Consider the following 21,572-nt stretch of genomic DNA (forward strand, 5'->3'; position numbering starts at 1 on the left):
GAAAAGTTGCAGCGCAGCTATAGGCAGCGGTGGTCTTTTTTTAGTTATTGACACTGCAGGCCAAGAAGGGCCCAAGCAGGGTTGGCAATGCAATACAAGACTTGACATGCAAAACAACGATAAAAACTGAACAACAGGATGAAGGTTATAGCAGCGCTACTCAAAGCGAGTAATTTCTTTCACTTGCGCAAGCCTAAAAAAAGAAGAGCTGCAAATATAAAAAAAAAACAGACGGGCGAATTGCTGTGCCGAAGAATAGTCAGTGGAAGAAACTTCGTGAAATGAAAGAATTTAAATTTCATACAAAAAGTGCATTGCAAGCGCTGTTTATTTTTTACCTAGTCATTGGGAGGATGCCATTTCTCTAACTCTTGTGCAAAGTTCTCTGATTGTGATACCTCTGCAGGAATAGAATTCGATTCGTTTATAGCACGCGGAAAAAACTATAAATGTGGGATTTTCTTTCCAAAAGTATTGGCGTAAGGAAAAGGTTACATCTGCCTTGTTCTGCATGTGCTGATAGGCTTTACGTAAGATAACGCTCTTTCTTAAGGAAACCAGCGCTACTTGCTCAACACGTGGTAACGATGGTAGACCGACGCAGCGGGTAGATTCAGACCACCGGCGCGGTGGTCACGCTTGCAGCGTGGAATTCAGACCAATTTTCAAATGCACTTTTAATATTCTTGGACCCAGATCTGAAGCTCCCGCTTCCATCCGGCCTTCCACAACATGAAGCAAGTTTGCAGTGTTGCCCGTAGCTTTGTGTACTTTCACCAAGCATTACTCTTTCTTAATCGGTATAGCTGATAGCCCTGCATGCGCCATCACCGGGTTTGAAGAGACTATAGCCCACATTCTTTGTGAATGCCCAGCCTACAGCGCCGAAAGACAGTCTCTCTGCCTTGCGCTGGACCTTCTAGATCCACGCCCACTGATGGAAATGAATATTCTCAGCCACTGGCCGCCGCAATCGTCGGCGGTGAAGGCCTCCAAGGCACTGCTCCGCTTCTTGAGAACTTCTGGCCTGCATGATAGGCTGCGACTTTTGCGAACGCTGTTCCTTGCATAGAGACTTCAATTTTCGGCTTCTCTCTTTTCTCCTCCAAATGTTTTATCCCCTCACCCCTTTTTCCCCGTGTGAGGTAGCAAACCGGTTATTTTTCCGGTTAACGTCCCTGCCTTTCCTCCTACCCCTTCTCCTGTACGAAATAGTCAGAAGCGCACTGCAGCTCTCACCTGAGCCTACTTGTTAGCTGTCAAACAGAACTCCATGTACTAACGTGAAGATTCTTCTCATGAGACTCTTCGGACTTCTTTCGTGTTCAGGCAATCCGGTGCCTGCACACGACTGGAAAGGATAAGCACTGTGAAGCTTTATTTTTGGTGGTCTCTTTATTTTGGAAATGACGAGCATCAAGCTCAAAATGCCGAGGGAACTACTACGCTCGAGGTAGGCTATCACGCAGATCTGCTAAAACATATGCGACGCCAGCCCACAGAGCAGTGCAGAGGTCCAAGTTTTTGGGGTCTTCAACTGTCATCGTATCTCCCTCTGTGTGGTGAAAGTAAAAGTATCGCTCATTATGAGTACTAAGCGAAGCAATGGGTACGTCTCTTTTTTCCCACTCGGTAAGGTCGGGCGTTTCGGCTCCCAGCGTTAGTTCCGAGGCATTAATACTGCGGAACAAACTTAGTACTTCCGCGATGATACATTTTGCCTCCTCGCTGCGTCCGGTGAAGCCCAGTCCTTTGGGTCTAAATGTGCCCGAGTCGGACTCCATAGCAATGTTTACGCGCTCCATCGTTTCCTCGCCATGCAGTTCGAAGTAGCGTTTTCCGCCGATATAGCCCATCTCTTCGCCGGTCCAGAGCACACAACGAACAGTACGACGTGGCCGCAGTCCGAGGCGACGCAGAACGCGTAGCGACTGCACGGACACAAACGCGCCTCCACCGTCATCCATGGCACCCTGACCGACGTCCCAGGAGTCGATGTGGCCGCCAACAATGACGACCTGCGTTTGAACCCCGCGGATAAGAACGCTGATTAATAAAGTCTTCCAAACCAAGTGGTGACAATAAAAAATATTACAACACTTCTTAGTTTCTTAACACCTATTTATTTCATTGGTTCTGGAGGCGTGCCTGCGTTGTAGAAGGAAATACTAGTGACATTTTTGTATTGCGAAAAGCTTTAATTTTGACCCACATATTTTCGACGATAGCAGTATTAGGAAGAAATCTGCCGGACGTCAGCTACAGGTAAAAGTAATGAAAAGAGAGGAGTCTACAGGCTTTTAGATGGAAAACAAATCTCGAGTTGTAGCTGTTGGTGCGAATCTGACAAACCCCTCCCCCCCCCCCCCCCCCCTAAAAAAAATCGCTTTCAAGTGCTGTATCACGAATCTGATAAATTAAAACATAAAATAAGTGGTTAATGCGCCGAGTTGGGCGTGTTGGTACATATTTTTCAGATAAACAGCGCAAGAAGACTTGGAAGAAGACCAGAAGACAAGGATGGCAAGGACAAAATAAGTGGTATATTTCCCATCGTAGGGCGCACCTCGTCATCGAAGGAGTGGCCTTTAATTTCAGCTACGGTGTTCAGGGAAAATGTTGAGGTTTGGAACTTCGCATCCATGACGAGTTTGACGACTGGCGTAATACCTAGAAAACAAAAGGAAGACTTATAAGAATTAATATGATTGTCAACAGGTTCTATAATTATAAATTTTAATAACTGATTTTATAGAGAAATCATTGTTAAGTAGGACGTTTATTTCTGGTTCATTTCTTCAGAACATGAGATACCTCCACATGAAAGCGCTGAGCTTTGCATAAATTGAGGCCGAAAACGCCTTGAAACAATTTGGTAGGTGAGATATTTTGGCAAGTTTTACTTCCACATCGGGTGCTGCAATTTCCTCAGGCGTATGACCGTCTGTGGAAGCGCTATTTCTAAAAAAATATTTCCGCTTCTTACGTGGTGTAAAAAACTGACCAGAATTTGACTTTGAGGAGATATACGTTGTCTTTTTGTTATTGTTCAAAGCGCTTTGCTGCTTGATAAACGCTAGTAAGCAGCCTTCCGGAATGGAATACTTCCAATGCTACCTGCATGTTCTGTAGAATGAGCATTAGATGACGACTTCCAGGTACCTCTTTCTTGAAGTCTTTTCAGAAGCTCGGCGTCTTCAACGGTTATGGCAGCCGCTGGTATTTTGCGAACTCCCCTGGTGTATTCTGTATTCCCTCCATGAGGAGATGCTATGGAGAGTGGCGTCACTGAGCGCACAAGCGCTGCCACGGCGCCTACCTTGGCAGCCGCGGACGGGCCGTGCAGTCTGTACCTGACTGTCTCCTCATACGATGTGTACCGCTCATTGAAGACGACAATCTTGCCTTTAAGCTGCGAAAACAATGTTTTTTTTCAGGAATAATATTGTCTATTCCCAAACTAATGTTCGCTCAACAAATCTTTTGCTGTCTATAAAGAGCCAAGAGCTTGCATGTTACCGCCTAGTCGAAGTCACCCAATGCGATCGTTCCGTATTGATTATATGAGAGTTTGAAACTAACTTGAGTGTATTAACTTTCAAAATAGAATTTATGAGAACGTAAATATTGAATTTGAAGATTTTGTTTCTTTTGACACTAATGTAAATACACAAACCTGTGAATATCTTGAACATAAATATGATGACCCCATTTGCACATAGATAACTGTTATCTGAAGAGTAAGGATTGATACTACCACAGCTGGAAGAAAAATAAAATAAATGAATAATATTTTAAGCAGATTGCGTATTTAAGGAATTAGTCAGTTGCAATCATTAGAAAAATAAAAAATGTATTATGCAAAAATGGTTATGGAACACAAGCAGGGCAAGAAACAACTAAATAAAATAATCGCAAACGTAATTGGGACAGAACGATGAAATAATGTCACCCCAACAATATCACTCCCCATGCTCCTAATGATTTTAACGATTACTTCATTAACATTGGTTCTAGTCTTACTAGTCAATTGCCATAGCAGTTATCTGCATGATGTGCTACTAATACTGCGTGCAATCACTTCGATTTTCATGACGTTTCTACTGACGGCATAACGTCTGTTCTTTGTAATAAAGGAATAAATAAAGCACTTGTACTTGATGGCATACAGATAAGGGAAATCCAAGAAAACCTTAATACATTTGGTCCTTACAGACCTTACCTACGCCATTTGTTCAGCCACTCCATAGAAAATAGCTGTTATACTCAAAGTTGCTAAAGTAGTACCTATATGTACTACTTTCCAGAAAACCATGTACCAACACGCCCAACTCGCCGCATTAATCAGCGCCCGTCCTTGTCGCCTCGTCTCTGTCCTCGTCTGTTCAGCGCTGCTTTTCCAGAAAAACAGAAATCCAAGCCTGCAAGGTAGTTACAGGCCAAAAGCTGCACTGAGTTTACTTAACACTTTCTTCGAGAAGCTAGCTGCGCAACAAGTTAAAACATATCTTAGAGATAATTATAAATATTGCCCCTCAGCAAAACCGTTTTGTTGAAAACAGATCAACGTTAACAGCTGTATTCGCATTACCACAAACTCTTATTTCCACCATGCATCAAAATAACGTGGCTGTGGTTGTTTTCTGAGATATTAAAAAGGCATTTGACATGGTGTGTAGTGCCATCTTGTTGCATATATTAGGAAACTGTGATTTTTCAGGGAGCTCACTTAAATTCTTTCACAGCTATTAATTCTCTCGTAATCGAAAAATATTTCCTAATAATTTGATGACAGGTATTAAATTATATCTTGCGGTGTACCACGAGGCTCGGGTATGGGTCCCATATTGTTTTCACTCTAAATAAACGATCTTCCACAGGCGCTTCACTCTTCACGGTTAATAATGTACTCAGATGACCCCGCCCAAATGGCTACTGGGAATCTTTTCCGGTAATTCAAACAACAATAATGAGTGAACAGAAAATCCTGCCTTCCTGATTATTGAAGATCGTTTAACCTTGAATGCAGACAAAACTAAGTGCCTCATTTTCACTCTAGGTGCAAGACAACCAACAATTGAATTACACTTTCTCTAGGTAATTCGTTAACACAACCAGTCCCGTATTTCAAATTCGTACTGGTCATTTTTGATTACCATTTACACTGGAAAGAACAAATTAACCACACATGGAAAATATTACGTTTGGAATTCCACACGCTCATTACGGCAAAATATTAAGGCGAAAGCCGTTAATGGCTCATGCTCGCGTCCGTCCGTCCGTCCGTTACGCTCTTCAACACGATCAGAAAAAATATATATTTGTGCACAATTGGTTACGAACCACCATCCTTACGCTCCGCAGCCGAGCGTGCTAACGACTACGATACTTCCTGCAACGCGTATGTAGTTCGCCTTGTCGAGGACGCTGGAGAGTGTTTGCAGAAAGGCGTCGAGTCAGACGGATGCCTTCCAAACGCCCGCCAGTGTCTCTAGCAATTATGATTCACAAACAGTTGTGTACTTAATTAACACCTTAACCACATATCAGTGACGCAAGCAGCAACACCGCGCTAAAGGTTTTCGCCTCACCGCAGTTTGCGTCAACAAAGTGCCCCCCTAAAATTCTTTATTTTCCGTACGATGTAATACGCTTCCTATACTACTCTTTCAGTCATCCATCTATCAGTTATTGCTGTGAATCTTGGGGTCAAGTATATGAAACCTACTTATCACCTTTATTTCGTCTCCAAAAACAAGCATTCAACACGATAAGATGTGAATGAGATAGGTCTAGGAGCAACATTTTAGACGCTAATCATGTATCCTCGTTCCCATCATTGCGCAACTATGAAATCTCACTCTTGATAAACAACAAAACAAACAATAAATCTCCCTTCCATTAAGCCTTTTAGCCTACCTTCCCGTAATACGTGACTAGCATCCACATGTAATTTTAACCTTCCCAAATGAAGCGATGTATACAGTGAACGCCGGATATAGTTAGATGGAGCGAAAATATGGAACGTATTTCTTATCCATATGAAAATAGCCAGAAATTTTAAAATGTCTTCAAAACTGCATTACTATTCTAATAAAATTTTGCCTAAACGCTTTCGTGAATTCTTGAAGCCTCATTCTCGTGTTTGATTTTCTTATTTCTTCCACCAAAGAAATAAGAAAATCAAACACGAAAATGAGGCGTCAAGAATTCACAAAAGCGTTTCAGGCAACATGCAGAGATTATCACAATTCCTAAGGCCGGGAAGCGGCCCACCCTTGAAACATTAAGACCGATCTCCCTTATACCCTGTCTCGGGAAGCTCTATGAGCGAGTTATCCAAAACCGCCTCGTGAATTTCATTGAGGTCAGGGATCTCTTTCCATAGTCCTTGATTTTCTTCAGGCGCGGTCTCTCAACCGAGGACGCCTTTCTCTTGCTTAAGGAGGAAGTTATTACAGGCATCCCAAGAGGAAGCGAGAATCTGATCCTGGCGCTTGACTTTAAGGGAGCTTTTGACAATGCCTCACACGAAGCTATCGTCCGCGAACTGAACTCCCTGGGATGTGAACAGAAGATATTGAACTCATTAGAGCTTTCCTCACAGACCGCACTGCAACAATTAGAATTGGAAATACCAGACCAGATACCATACCAATGCCAAACAAGGGCACTCCGCAGGGATCAATCATCTCTCCCCTCTTATTCAATATTGCCATGACAGGATTGGCTCGTCGGCTGCAGGAATTACCCGATATAGGATATACACTGTATGCAGACGATATAACTGTCTGGACGACTAAGGGATCCCTTGCACAAAAGGAACAAGCCCTACAGGAAGCGGCATCGATTATCGAAACATTTGCCGCTAGTAGTGGTCTTCGCTGTGCACCGGAGAAGTCAGAAGTAATCAGGGTGCATGGTCAAAATTACAAACACACTGGACCAATAGATCATTTTGGAGGCGAATACAAACGAATACCTTCCCTAACCTGTACTTGTACAGCTTCATTCACTCTTCCAAATACCGCCCCTTCTGTTCACGGCGCGGCGAAAAGCCTACGCTGTTTCACATTTCCTGGAATTGTCCCCAAAAACCACCTCATCTAAGAACATTACAGACATCATACGAGCAGTGAGAGGCAGCCCTGACCAGCAATGGTCTGGAGGACCAGTGTCGCATCATCGTAGAACACTACAATGAAATAATAAATGTTTTATCTCTCTCTCTCTTATTTATTCCCTTTATATCCTGTCTATTATTTTCCTATTTCTGTACATTTTATTATTTTGTATTCTTTTGCATTCTTTTCAGAGTTTTCTACACTTCTCTTGGGTTGTCTTGTGTGTATATTGTAAACATGCACTATTATCACGATTAACTCTTCAGCCTTCCGTGCTCTGCAGATGAATTACAAGTAATTTGTGTATTAGACCGGGCACTAGCCTTTGTAGCTATCGGCCTAACCAGTGTTTTCTGCATATTACTTATCGAAATAAGGTTACTTAAGAAAAAACAATCCGGCATGCACAACACTAATTTTGTCGCTAGAGCAGCGACAGAATTTCAGTTGGCTGTTTTTTTTTTCTCGAAATGTTCAGCGCCAGTAAACATCACGAACATCTCTCGTAATGGTGATGGGACAGAAAAAGTGTAAACCTGATGCCTTTGTCCCCCACACAAAAAAAAGTTAGAATAATAAGGGCAGCAACGCCACTGTAAAGCTGGTTGCTTTAGGGACAATATTTGGTGGGTACACATCATCATCGTCCTCATAATCATCAACCTCACTACGCCCACTGCAGAGAAAAGGCCTCTCTCATGTCTCTGCAATTAAACCTGTCCTTTGCGAGCTGCGGCCACGATATCACCGCAAACTTCTTAAGCTCATCCGTCCACCTATACTGCCGTCCCCTGCTAGGCTTGCATACTCTTGGAATCCACTCCGTTACCCTAAAAGACCAGCGATTATCTTGCCTTCGCATCACATGTACTGCCCAGTTAAGCCCATTTCGTCCTCTTGATTTCTACTAGGATGCCATTAACTCGAGTTTCTACTCTTACCCACTATGCCCGCTTCCGGTCTCTTAAGGTTTCATCTATAATTTTCCTTTCTATAGACCTCCGCATTGTCCTTGATAGACTTGGTGGGTTAGTGCCAATATATGAAGAAATGTCCCTTCTCTTTTTAATATTCATAATCCCTGGGAGTCCTGTTAACATTCCTGGCGCAGTGGGGCAGCAGTTGAACGATGCGATACTGATCTGCGATGTCACATGTTGCCACCGATGCGGCTTGTGTTTCTCAGCTTGCTCTTCCCGAGCCTACTCTTGCCTCCAATCATTAGTTTAACTGGCACTTGTCCTAGTGAGCAGTTTGCTAAAAACCCTTTGGGGAGATGTCCATGACGCTACAAGGTTACGTGACATAGGTGGCCCACTCGCCACCTAGGTTGCTACTGCGGGGTTCTTGGTTGATTTTCCGCGTATAGGGAACCACGCTGTTTGTTGTTTTCTGACCTCCGTAAACTTTCCGATTTTTACACTCAAATCTCATGTGGCCAGCGGGAAACTGGCGCTTGCGGAACCGACAACTAGAGGATGTTTATGACGCGCAGTATATTGTGGTCTTTTTCATCCCATTGTCCTGCAGCAAAATGTATATTGTCGAGACTGGAGGGAGAACGTCTGGTGCAGCAAAGAACAATTTTGGGCTCGGCACAGGAAGTAGTTTAGCTGTGCATGTCAGTGACTGCCGCAATTGTTCTACTCGGCATCACCGCGCTACTATTAACGGTCGGGAGAAATCGACAGTGAGCGCGATCTGCTGGGAGCTTTTTTGATCAAAGAGAATAAGCAGACATGCATAAGCGATCCGTCAGTTTCTATAAGCAAAAAGAAGTGACAGTTTTCACCATCAAAATATCTTTCCATCACCTAGCTCGGAGTGTGCGGTAGCCCAGGAAAAACATATAAAGGTTGTTGTTTCATCGCCATAAACCACTGGTATGTATAGAGGTGTTGTGTGTGCCTGCTACGTCTTGTCCTGGCTCCGTTTTCGCTTGTTCCATCTTCTATGCAGAACTTACATCATCATCATCATCATCAGACAGACTGCACCCATTGCAGGGCAAAGTCCTCTCGCATGCCTCTCCAATTAACCCTGTCATTTGTTAGCTGCGCCCACAATATGATTGCACAGTTCTTAATCTCATCCACCCACCTAACCTTCTGCCATCCCCCTGCTACACTTGTCTTCTCTTGGAATCAATTCCGTTACCCTTAAGAACCAGCCGTAATCTTCCCTTTGCATTAAATGCCCTGCCCCTCCCTTACATAACACTTATCTAATATTGAAGCTTACTAAAATGCAACCTACAGTACAAATTAACAAACATGCACCCGCTGCATAAAAATACACCAGAACGATTAGAAACAGACAATTAATAATGTGACAAAATTCGATCGTAAAGCATTCGAATTCTTCTTGAAAACTGTCCCGAGCAGTCTGCGCAGTGGGATATAAAGCTAGTTCTTATATGGTGAGAGCCTACCACGCTGAATTTCACGTAATGTATTCCTTACATGCAGGTAGGACTATGTTTCATCGAAATTTTTGGGAAGCACAAACCATGCGAGCAAAATTATGTTTACACAAAAGACTTACTTCGCAAAATCTGCAGTGCCGTAGCTAATAATAATAATTGGTTTTGGGGAAAAGGAAGTGTCGCAGTATCTGTCTCATATAACGTCGGACACCTGAAACGCGCCGTAAGGGAAGGGATAAAGGAGGGAATGAAAGAAGAAAGGAAGAAGGAGGTGCCGCAGTGGAGGGCTCCGGAATAATTTCGACCACCTGGAGATCTTTAACGTGCACTGACATCGCACTGCACACAGGCTCCTCAGCGTTTTGCCTGCTACCGCTTCAAAATACAGACTTCATTCGAAAGAACTGCTGCTCTTATGATTTTGAACTACTTTGCGGAAAGATGAGGTTTATACATGTCTTACGCTTTATATATACCTTGTGGTTCAAATTATATAGTGCAGATTTTTTTGTTGAAAATTCATGAGAGATAGAAAAATCTGATTTGTGTGGGTCGATTCCGCAGCACGGAGGATATTATGTACCTAATAAAGTTTTTAATTAAACAATCAATAATAAAGTCAACTGATAAATTTTTTAAGGTTATTTTAGAGGACTTTTTTCGCAAACTGAAGGCCGTCAAATATCGAAAGTGAGCAGAGTTTTTACAGTTTCTTGATCGGCAAAGAAATTCAAAATATTGTTCGCCACACATACGCATTTGACAGATTCCAAAGTTAACTCTCCCTAGTTGCACTTTTATAAAATGTCGTCGCTCGCATTTCTAATGCAGCAAATAGAGACGCCGTTTGTGTAATTCGTGCGTAGAAGCAGTTAAATTTTTTTGCGTGGCAATACTGCCCGAAGCGACACTATTTTATAGATCTGCAACGCGAAAAAAGCAACCCAACTAATTTTGAAATCCTGTTCTTGACGTTCGATATCATGAACTACAACGCCGATTAAGAAGTATTAAATGTGAGCTCGCATGCGATGTTGCCTGCCTTGAATTTCGCAATTTATCCTTGCCCTCTAAATTCAGAACTAGATAAATTGTTTTGTTAATCAGTTCTGTGTGCAATTGTGCGTAGCTTTTGGCAGCGGCGACAGTGTTGACTGTTTCGCTCATTCTGCATATCTAGCACACAGGACATTACCGCGGATTTCCCGGTGGCTTAGAGACTGGACGGCATATTCGCCGGATCACTGTTGTACGTGCTGCATCTCTTAGACTATGACACGTTTCGGCGCCACTATATAAAATGACGGAGTATCCAGCGCGACGTCAGCGAACCGTGAATCAGGATCGGCTGCCCGACAGAAGCGCATAGTACAAAATCAGCCGCGCCTCAAAGCTTCCGTCACTTGGCAGCAGCGGCTCTGTGGACTCTTTTGCTCGCTCTGCATATTTTATACCCGCCGAGGTTTCTGCAATGAGTTGTACCTAGGCCTTTTTAATATTATTCTTCGACTGCCGCTGCCGCCAAGTTTTTGCCGAAATATTAGGCTAGAATACAATTGCTTAAGTCACAAAACTGTTGAAAGATTTATTTAGGGAATGCGAGATAGGCACAGTGACCTATAGGAAGAGCTTCGAAATGAATATTAAGAGCTGAAAAAGTGTATGGATTTCTTTAGCGAACAGTTTCATGATATGGCTGAACGCTGTGGAAAAATCGAAAAGGAAAATTAAGCGCTAAACAAACAAAATGCAGGCACAGTGATAAGGATACGAAGAAGTAAAACAACAACTAGAAGTCCTTGAAGATGGGGTTACAAACCAAGAACAATAGTAAAAGAACAATAATAATATGATCAAAGGCGTTCCGGTCAGCGACAACAAAGACCTGTCCACAGCCAATTTCTGGTGCCGATGTAGACATGCGCCACCGTGTGCCGCGGAAAGAGAAAGAATGACCTAACATCCTTCCAGTTGTCATGCGAAATGGGGAGCGGATATTGATAAGGCGAGAAAAAATAAAATTTCAACCACTGATCTTACTTGCCCGAGAGCATGTTATTCCAATTGTTCACCAGTATTCATCAATGCGAACAATTGTCCGCCCATTAAAATACTTCTTGGGCATGTTCTCAAACGAAAGATATAAAAAGAATGAAAATATTCGTAAACAAAGGGCAGCAAAGTTTTCGCACGGAAAACAGGCACTTCGAAGGTACTATGCACATCTTGCATTGAGGACATCGACGAGATTAAATGAGCTGCCTGTCTACCAAGCATTTTTCCTAAAGCCTTTCACACAGAAGGCAGTTGATAATCGGACCCCTGCGAGTGTGACTAAAATTTATCACAACAAACATACACGTCCTTTTCTCTGTTAAACAGTCAGCCAATGCGCAAGAAGTCGTATGAACTGTGTGCATTAGTTTCATGCTTTGACTTTCCATTCGATATTATCATTCACTGTGAAACATGGTACCAACGCGGACAGAAAGTAATCAAGATCCCAGGTTACCCTAGCCACTACCCAAATCATTCTGACAAAAACGACGGAGCAGTACTTTTGAGGGCCAGGAAAAATTTTCAGTGTGGTATAGTGGACGCTTTTACGATGATAAATGCGGACTTTGAAATTTTGACTCACACGAATAACAAGAGCATAATTTCTGTTTTATATCGGCCTCACCACGGAAATGTGGCAAATATTTTTTTGCGCATATTGGAACCTTCTTACCCTGGTATAATACAAAAGAGGTACGAAATGGTCTTGTATGGCGATATAGATATTAACATGATGAACGAAACATAGCATCTTGCCGAGTTAGCTCGACTATTAGAAGAAAATTTTTGTTGTAACACCATTTCTAGACCAACTCGCGTAAACAGTGACTGCGAAAGTTTGATGTTTTTACTACTAACGTTAACTCGAGGGAAAAGAACTTCTGAGTAATCAGTGCTCACATTAGCGCTCAATTGTCAGTATTTCTTTTCAAGTAATCTTATGTCTCAGATAAAAAACCTGAACTCTGTCCTCCACTGAAATTTCAAGGTTTTAAACCGGCTACACGTGTGAAGTTAAGCATTAGAATAATGAAAATAAATTTGCCTCATGTGTACAATCAGTCTGCCGTATACACACCGCGTACGAGTTGTTTCTGTTGATTTTCAGAAAGTCTTAATCGGAATATTTTACCCCAAACCGCCGAAGCCTAAAAAAGCTATAAAACCCTGGGTACCAATACACTTCTGAAACTAATCAAAGAAAAAGATGCTCTATTTAAGCAATTTCTGACACAAGAAACGCGTTTTATCTAGTGAAATTTACGAAATTCTGATATCAAATAACTACAACTCTGAGGGAAGCTGGGAAAGATATGCTTCATAGGCTGTTTAATCCCTAAGCTATAAAGTGAATGGACGAAACGTGGAGCTACCTTAGCACAGCACTTATCATTGAACATCAGCATCCAGAGGGCATACGAAAATTGGTGCTTAATGGTGAACTTTTATTGGGCGCGCGTTTAGCTAACGCTTTTAAAAATTGTATCGTTCTTCTGGTTAATAGCTCGCAAAATTCACGGTCCATGGATTACCACAATTCCAGAAACCGCGATAGCGAATTTGCTACGTCCAACTAGCGCCGCAGAGATTTATCTCACATTCTCTGTTCTGAGAAACAGTAAAATCTGCAGCATTGATTACCTCGAAATCTGCCAGTAAAACACGTTTTAGATCTGATACGCCCAGTTCTTGTTGATGTATATAATTTGTGTTTTGCAAAAGGCATATATCCTAACCGCGTGCAGCTCGTTTGGGTTACAATCTTTTGAATAATAACAATTGGTTTTTTGGGAAAAAGGAAATGGCACAGTATCTGTCTCATATATCGTTGGACACTTGAACCGCGCCGTAAGGGAAGGGATAAAGGAGGAACTGAGAGAAGGAAGGAAGAAAGAGCTGCCGCAGTGGAGGGCTCCGGAATAATTTCTACCACCTGGGGATCTTTAAAGTGCACTGTCATCGCACAGCACATGACTCGTCGGGCTCCCGCATGGTTCTCGTTGTCACTAATGGTCAGGATCCGTCACCACAGACTCGTCGGAAATTGCAGAGGAAGCGGCCGTTGCACTCGCTCTCATCTCCACCTCTGCCACCAAAATTCTCTCAGACTCAAAATCCTCCCGATCCAATTTCGCCAAAGACCTGATATCCCGTACCGCGGCTCGGCTTCTACTCTTCTGGCACCCCACCCACCCCGTAAACCATATCTGAACCCCCGCACACGCAGACCTCCCGGGTAACGAGAAGGTTCAATCCCTCACCCGAGGTCTGACTTTCCGGGCCAGAGTTGGATGACCTCCACCATCCCAGGAGCGTCTGATTATCTTCAGAGATATTCTTACCTACTACCGAGATATAAGGCGCGTTTACGCACCGCCGGCTCCCTCTCTAACCTTAACCCAGGCCTCCCGCTGGCGCCGACTCCAGACACGAACTGCTCCCTACCCTATTCTCCTTCATGCCCGCTACGCCGATCAATTCCTTTCTTCTTGTAAGCTCTGCGGGAAACCGGAAGACTTCCTTCATGTTTTCCTCACATATCCTGCCTTCCCGCACCCTCCATTCCCCACCACGGCGGAGTCATACAGGGAGACTCTCGTGGCCAGCTCCGCTGCTGCTGACCAGCGCCGGATAATTACCGACGCCCTGAAGAGGATAGCTCTCCAAGGGCTGTCCTTTGCCCTGTAAGGGCAGCCCCCTAAGGGTTGCCTCGTGCCATGTTAGGGGGTTTGCCTCCATCTGTATTTGGCAATAAATGTTTCCACTACCACCACGGCCGTCTTAGCATTTCGCCTCCATCGAAACGCAGCCGCCGCGGAAGGGTTCGAACCCGGGAACGGCGGATCAGTAGCCAAGCGCCCTAACCACTCAGCCACCGCTGCGGGGGCACTCCTTTTCAATATTGGTGATAAAAACAACCTGTCTAATTATAGACCTATAACCACCTCTTTGCCTGTTTTTTTAATGTCTAGAAAAGTTAATAACACTGAGAATGACTGCTTTCTGGGGAAAACACAATGTTAGTACTGATTGACTGTCTCTTCGATTTCCCAACGAGCTGCTCGGCAGGGTTGGCTCTACTAACACAGTATTAACTAATACTACAAGCTTGTGAAAAAAAAAACATAATAACACTAGGCGTTTTCATGTAGTTCTAAAAGCCATTTAATATGATTAATCATACCACTGTGGTCATGAAACTACTAATGTGCGGTTTTAGGACGCCATTTTTAAGCTCAATTAAGAGCTATCTGCAGTTCAGGTGTCAGAAGATTTCAAAAAATTATTCTCTTTCATATTGCTTATCTATTAATTCTATTGCATCAAGGAAGCATTCTTCGACCCTTGTTATATAATATTTACATTATTGACATAAAAATATTGAGGCCAGCGCGCAATTCATCATATACGCTGAGGGCACGTCATTTTTTAATCCGGCTGTGCAAATAAACTGTTCAATGTGAACGCGGCTTCAGGTCAATTTAATGAATGGAGCTCACTTAAATTCACTGTGCATAAGTAATAACAAGACAAAGGCTGTACATTTTGAGCCTAAAAGCAATAAAAGATAGCATTGTTGGCCATCAGCAAATGGATCCTTTGTTAGTCCACTTTGTGCCGTCAATTACATGCCTCGAGGATGTATTTCAGGAGAACTTACGTTCGGATGCTCTTATAGACTCATTTGCTAACAAACTTGTTCGTGTTGGGGGAGTAATAGAGAAACTTCAGTTCTTTTTGCAGCTTGGTGTAAACTACTGCATAACTCCATTTTCCTTTCTCATCTGAATTACTGCCATTCAGTCTACGGCAGCGCCACAATGTCTAACATGACAAGACTTTTCTCACTGCACATGAAAGCAGTACGCGCTATTACTAATTCTTCAATGTTATTCACATACGCAGCCTCTTTCCAGCGCCCTTAACTCAGAATTGATCGCCACCATTTATGATTTTGTTTTACTCAAGCGTTTCAATACCGTGAAAAAACAGAACACCAAATTCTTTTAGCTATTATCGCTATTGAAAGCGAATACCAACAGTAAGAAAAAACGTCGCAGAGAAAGATAATAAGATCGTAAACCACGCACAAATTACGGTCAACAAATTTAGCAATACATACTGCCACCTTTATTAAGCTCATAAAACTTGATACAGGCCTATATATTCTTTTTAAAGGAATTATTGTGAATCATTTTTACACCTAATATTTTGTGCTAGTATCGTACTGACGAAGGTCAAGGAATGTTTAACCAGTTTTCTTTACTATGCTTGTAAATACCTTGTTACTTATGCAAGACAGTATTGGTTCGCCAGTGGGCCACCGTGGTGACACTGTGTTTATGGCGCTCGGCTTCTGAGGCGAAAGACGCGGGTTCGGTCCTGGCAGCGGCGGTCGAATTCCGATGAAGGTGAAACTCTAGAGGTTCGTGTACTGTACGATTTGAATGAACGTTAATGAACCCCAGGTGGCCGAAATTTTCAGAGCCTTTCATTACGCCGTCCATCATAGCCTGAGTCGCTTTGGGACGTTAAACACCATAAAACACACCTATTGTTTCTTTTGTGTTACTTTCTACACTAAAAAATTTGATTCCCCTTCAATTCTTGCACTTTTCTACAGCATTTTTTTACAAGCATGTATTTTTGTATTACAAAGATTACACGCTTTTCTTCTGCTTATCCGTCACTGCACCTCTGAATACTCTTTATTGAATATAGTGCCATTTTTGCATGTTGTGCAAGCAGAGTAACGCCGAATTAGTTTTTTTTTTTGCCGGTACTCCTGTCATCTGCACATGTATAGATGCAAATAAACTTGAAGTAGATAATTGTTTAGTTATAGAGATTTTCAATGAAAAATCTTTATTGAATAGTTTGTAACGCCCCGCATATTTGGAATCAACACATTGGAGCCTTGAATCACTAGACAGCAAAATTAAAAAAAAAACATTATCACTCTCATGGGCGTGACAAAAAGTTGTGTCATGTTAACGTAGTGAAAAAGACGGTGTCGGCAATAGGTTAACACTTAATACGTCATACATTTCCCTGAAAGATTTTGTGCTTGGGTAGCAGAATAAAAACAAATATTCTGGGCGACACAGTCATTGATGCAAGAAAACTACGTACCTGATGTCTGTACTTTTGAAGCTCTGAAAACGAATCGACGACGAAGACTTTCGCAGTGACACCTTTATGACCAGTCCCTACACTTCCCCCAAGGCCTAAAATCGGTAACTTCTTCAATCTTGGGTATCTCATCTGGGCCCCTTCTTTGCCTCGAACCCAACGTGGTACTGCCACCGGCTCTGTGTACACTTTGTCAAAGTCCTCACTTTCCAGGAGATGTACCAAGTAGTCGATACTTTTTTCCAGGTTACTGGTGCCTGTGAATCTTGAACCAAATTTATCCACAAACATAGCCAGCTCTTCGTACGTCCTGTTCTTCTCTGAGCCGTAAACAACGGCTTTGATGATCTTGTTCACAATAGGCGCGTAACTCTGTATCTCCTGGACCAGGCTCCTGCGCCGCATGAAAATGCGAATGAAAACGCAAATAACTAAACAAACACACAAACGAGCATGAAAAAGCGCTCCTAGTTATTGCTTTAATTGCGACTAGGTCTCACCCAGCGAGCAAGGTGGCATTGGCAAGGCTGCTAACAAAGGATCGAAATACTAGGAAAATGGGCTTGAAAGTTAAGCCAAACAGATAAATAGAAAAGCAACATGTAGTAAGGCAGCCGCTACAAGCCCATTGTTGTCCTCTGTATCGAACTTTTTTTATCTCAAGTAACCATTATTCTCTTTCTGTTAGCCATATCTCGCGACCACTGAACAACTTAGGACGCCACCTTACACTTGGGTGACCCAAATTCTTTGCATTCTATCTATTCGGCGAGCACAACCACCGAAGGGCTTCGAATATTGCGCCTGCTGTATGTTTGTCTCCATTTGATTTATGTTAATTGTCTTACAGCTAATTTTTATTTACCTGGAAAGTCTGGATGTGCTCTTCGCTCGCTGGCCTGCACCGAATAAGAAATAAATCCGCTGCGACTTCGCCATATTAGCGGTTCATCATCTTTTGTGTTATTAAAGCTCATTATAATGCAACATCTTGAGCAATTATCTTTATCACAGATACACCGAAAATGTGCACTGACTGCAAAAGAGAAGCTTGCAGCGCAAATTCATGAATTGAGCTCATTTAGAGAAATCACTTCAGTGGTCATATGTGTCAGGCTATCTGCACTGAAAGCTCCTAAGAAATAATATCTTCATAATTCTTATGTACGCTGTTCACCTGTGGCAGAAAACTGTCAATGGCAGCGTCATGTACGTTGTCCACACTTGTAGACCTGTATGCTCGTCAATGTTGGCGGTGTGGCAGTTAATTGTATTCTATGCATTAATCCATTTATACAACAGGCCCTATTCGAACGGTGTACAAACTACGCGCTTTTTTAAAAGGAACTCAGCTCTATCGTGTAAAAAACTTGAAAAAATTGAATATAGAAAACGGGGCTTAAACATTAAAATAACATGCCTGAAAGCTCTAGGTTTCGTGTTTTGTTCCCTTGTACGCCTAATTTTTGTTTCCCCCCAAGATAGGCTTCCAATTTTCTATTAAAATTTCAACACATTGTTACGCTGTACCATGGCAAGACCTGCTGATCTTCGCATGACGCTTGTATGTCATTGCAGGAAATAACTTTGGCGCCGCATGTCAACAAGGCGAGTGCTGTCAGCAGCCACCACAGACATGCTGGGATAGTGACGTGTGGTGGTAAACGCACCTAAGAGAGAAGAGTAGAGTGCAGTTTATTATTTTTACTAATGACCACCTATCGTTACAAAAAAAACACTTTTAAATGAAGCTACGACACATGACCTGTATATCTGGTTCGTTTAGAATGGTGGTTCTGATGAGTGCTGCATAATGCAAGCACCCATCAGTGCAGATGTCGGAAATTTGCGTCTTAAATATCTTCAGGAGTCTTATCAGCTCTTCGTGTTTTACCTGTTTCTAAACACCGCACTTAAATCCGGTTAGGGTACGCACGAAACGTAAAGACATACTTTTATTCGTGCGTAGATATGGCGCAATCCCGACATACACAGAAATGCTGGACAAGCGTATTTCTGAACATAAATTGCTTTAGAAAACAATTATTCTGCAGACCCTAAAATTGCTTCATAATAATATATACATATCTGCTGGTCCTCTCTTGGGGCGCTTGTAGATTACTGCTATTTACCGCCAAAGACGCACCCTATTTGTTTTATTTAGCAATCTTAAATGCTTCGTGTGAGCGTAGGAATAAGACACTAAACGCTAGGATTTGTTACCCGTCACAATTCAGACCATTCTCACCAATATACTCATAACAGTTCCTTACAATACTCAACAGTTTACTCAAAATTATAGGTTATGTCCAAGAAAGCCGATCTTGCAAGTTAAGCAATATTGAAACCATTGCACGCTCCTTAAATATACTTACCAGCGCCACCAAAATAGGAATCCACTTGGTTTTCGAGGCGGCTTTAGGCCCCACAATGACTGCTCTGCAGTTGCTGTATTTTAACGCGAAATTCGGTTTCGAAATGAACACTGGGAAAAGCATGCACTGTGTTAGCTTCGTTTGTAACAAAGTAGTAAACATTACAGGCACACATTTGTTTATCACAGTATAGAAGAAAAAAAAAGCGAGCAGTGGTAAAGGAAGGCAGGTTAACTAGAATAGGGACACAGTTAGCTAACATGCACTATAGAAATGAAGCAGTAGATATAAAGGGCAGAGAAAGTAAGGAAAGCGATGCCCTGTGTCGGTTAGGTGATTATTATAGCGCAAGCAAGAAACCTTTCTGTGCTCTCTATGCTTTTAAGGCTCTGTGTAGCTTTTGTCAATGTCTAAGAATTTTACGCTTCATAAGCAGACGAGGATCAAAGAATTCTACAAAAATGCCTAGCGATCGCTTGTCTCCACATAAAGTGCAGAAAGAGTACACGTACTCTCGACCTATCCCCCCCACTGGAGGCGCAAACTGTACGGCTAGTTATACAAAACAAAAATGCAGTTTGCGAAGGTTTCGCCGAGCCCCCAATGACAAAGCAAACCTGAATCAAGTAAATATAGGCAAGCAGAACTACAAAGCTGTAGCTCAGGGTGTTGCAATCTCACTTATTCCAGTCGGGCGAACTGGAAAATCAACTAGCCCGTCAGTTTACGATGTTCGGGCGAATTTTTCTTGAGTGACCTAACGTCACTTTGGCGAAGCCATTCCAGATGCAGTTCAAATGGAAATTGTGTTCCACTGAAAGACTAGAGACACTGCCTGTCAGACTTGGGTGAAAAAACAAATACCAAACGGTTGGTGGCTACAAGCAATGTGCACCTATCAAAACGCGTTTCATACGTTAACGATCGAGCATCCAGGTCGATTTTGGAAGCTCTGATTGGAGCATTCTCCTATTTCCAAGGCGTTTTTGTTGCTATCCCCGTACATTATATCCTTCTGAGAAATAGGCACTCATAATTTATTGCTGTTGCGTGCATTGCGGCAAAATACGCAACAAAGCACAGACCGGAAATCCTAATAACTTTGTTTCATGCCAGCTAGTACCCGTACAAACTGTTCCTGTGTTTAAAACACCACAGGTCCTCTGTTTGCACACTGATGGGCGTAGCAAAACGTATCAGTCTGATGAGCGCTTTCACGTAAATAATATTAATACACCTGAAGTTTTATCCCGCTTTGAATGCGGGAGATTCCAAGAGCCAGTAGTCGCTGCAATATGTAACAATAAAGGCACATAAATCCGTTAGAAGAATACAGAGATTCATAACAAAGCGAAGCAGTATAATTGGTAACGTTTCAACGCTAATGATGTAACAGTAAAGTTGCAACACTAACATTCGCAGCTCTGCTAGCGTTGTAAGCTAAATGTTTTACATTTCTCTAAGCTTGAGCAAGTAACTCACGCCGCGGATATAGAAATTAGTGGGCTCGCCTTTCTCAATGTCATTTTTCCCTGGTGTCCCGAATCAGTCAGTTAGATAAAAAAAAATTCGTACCTGACAAATATGAGAAACCGTTCTTCGCTTGTTTTGGCGGCCACATTTTCCCATAAAAGTAGTCCAGCGAAGGGCAAGTACTCCTCTGAAGTAGGCGGTTTCCTCTCCTATGTGTAGGTGGCTGTGGAAAAACCCAATCAGTCGAGCAGTTTTTTTCGCTCTTATATAGGAGAGCCTTTTTGCACCACCGTGTGACGTAATGCTCTCGCACAGCATAATTCTCTTGATAAGTTACGTCAGGAATAAAATAAAAACCCAATACCAAGTCTCATAGGCAACTGCTAATAAAATAAAGGATCGCAGGCAGGTTTCAGTCAAAAACCTTTTATTCACACAATCTCCCCCTGGCCGCTTTTCAGCCTCATTTTTCATGCACATTTCCTATCTCAGGAGACTTATACACCGCAGTGAAGCCTTCATTAAAGCGTGCCTTTGAGCGACCACATCAATAACTGCGGCGCACACCGTGACCTACAAAGGGGGAACAACAAGCGAGGCCGTTTGAGAGTGGGAAAAGCTTTTCTCGCCGCTGTGTGCTATGCTCTCGCATCACATCATTTTGCCTCGCGGCGTCTGTCAAACAGATCATTCCCACTGGATATTGTGTGGCCTCCCCGGAGGAAGAAAGACGTGCAGACGCCGCTGAAGCCCCAGCTGCGCTTGTGAGCCATTTTTTTCTCGTTTTTTCTTTGTTCCTTCAATCCTGACTTACTGGAGAATAAGGTAATCTTGTGTAATTACGAAAACATTAAGCAGAGAACGCAGCGTAAGGGAAAACTTTTTTCTTAAGCTATGAGGCCACAATTCCCAAGAATTGTGTTTTACAAAATTAATTTTCAAATTTTGTCTTATGAAGGTGGCTTGCATTCTTGAACTAGTTGT

The 21,572-nt window shown here is 42.6% G+C and overlaps 1 protein-coding gene and 1 long non-coding RNA gene across 2 annotated transcripts in view; one reads left to right on the forward strand and one right to left on the reverse strand.

Annotated features, from left to right (window-relative positions):
* LOC144121655 (uncharacterized) overlaps positions 1–21,572 on the forward strand; it is a 153,081-nt gene that overhangs the window by 24,930 nt on the left and 106,579 nt on the right. The window lies entirely within an intron of this gene.
* Positions 1,396–21,027, reverse strand: LOC144118846 (carboxypeptidase Q-like). Its single transcript, XM_077651640.1, has 6 exons — positions 20,691–21,027; positions 18,271–18,410; positions 16,741–17,134; positions 3,163–3,412; positions 2,567–2,670; positions 1,396–2,018 (listed from the first exon to the last, which is right to left on the reverse strand). Exons 1-6 carry the CDS (start codon positions 20,904–20,906, stop codon positions 1,443–1,445), a joined length of 1,680 nt encoding a protein of 559 aa, XP_077507766.1. The 5' UTR covers positions 20,907–21,027; the 3' UTR covers positions 1,396–1,442.

The sequence above is a fragment of the Amblyomma americanum genome, chromosome 2 (assembly GCF_052857255.1).
Source record: "Amblyomma americanum isolate KBUSLIRL-KWMA chromosome 2, ASM5285725v1, whole genome shotgun sequence".
NCBI classification, from domain to species: Eukaryota; Metazoa; Arthropoda; class Arachnida; order Ixodida; family Ixodidae; genus Amblyomma; species Amblyomma americanum.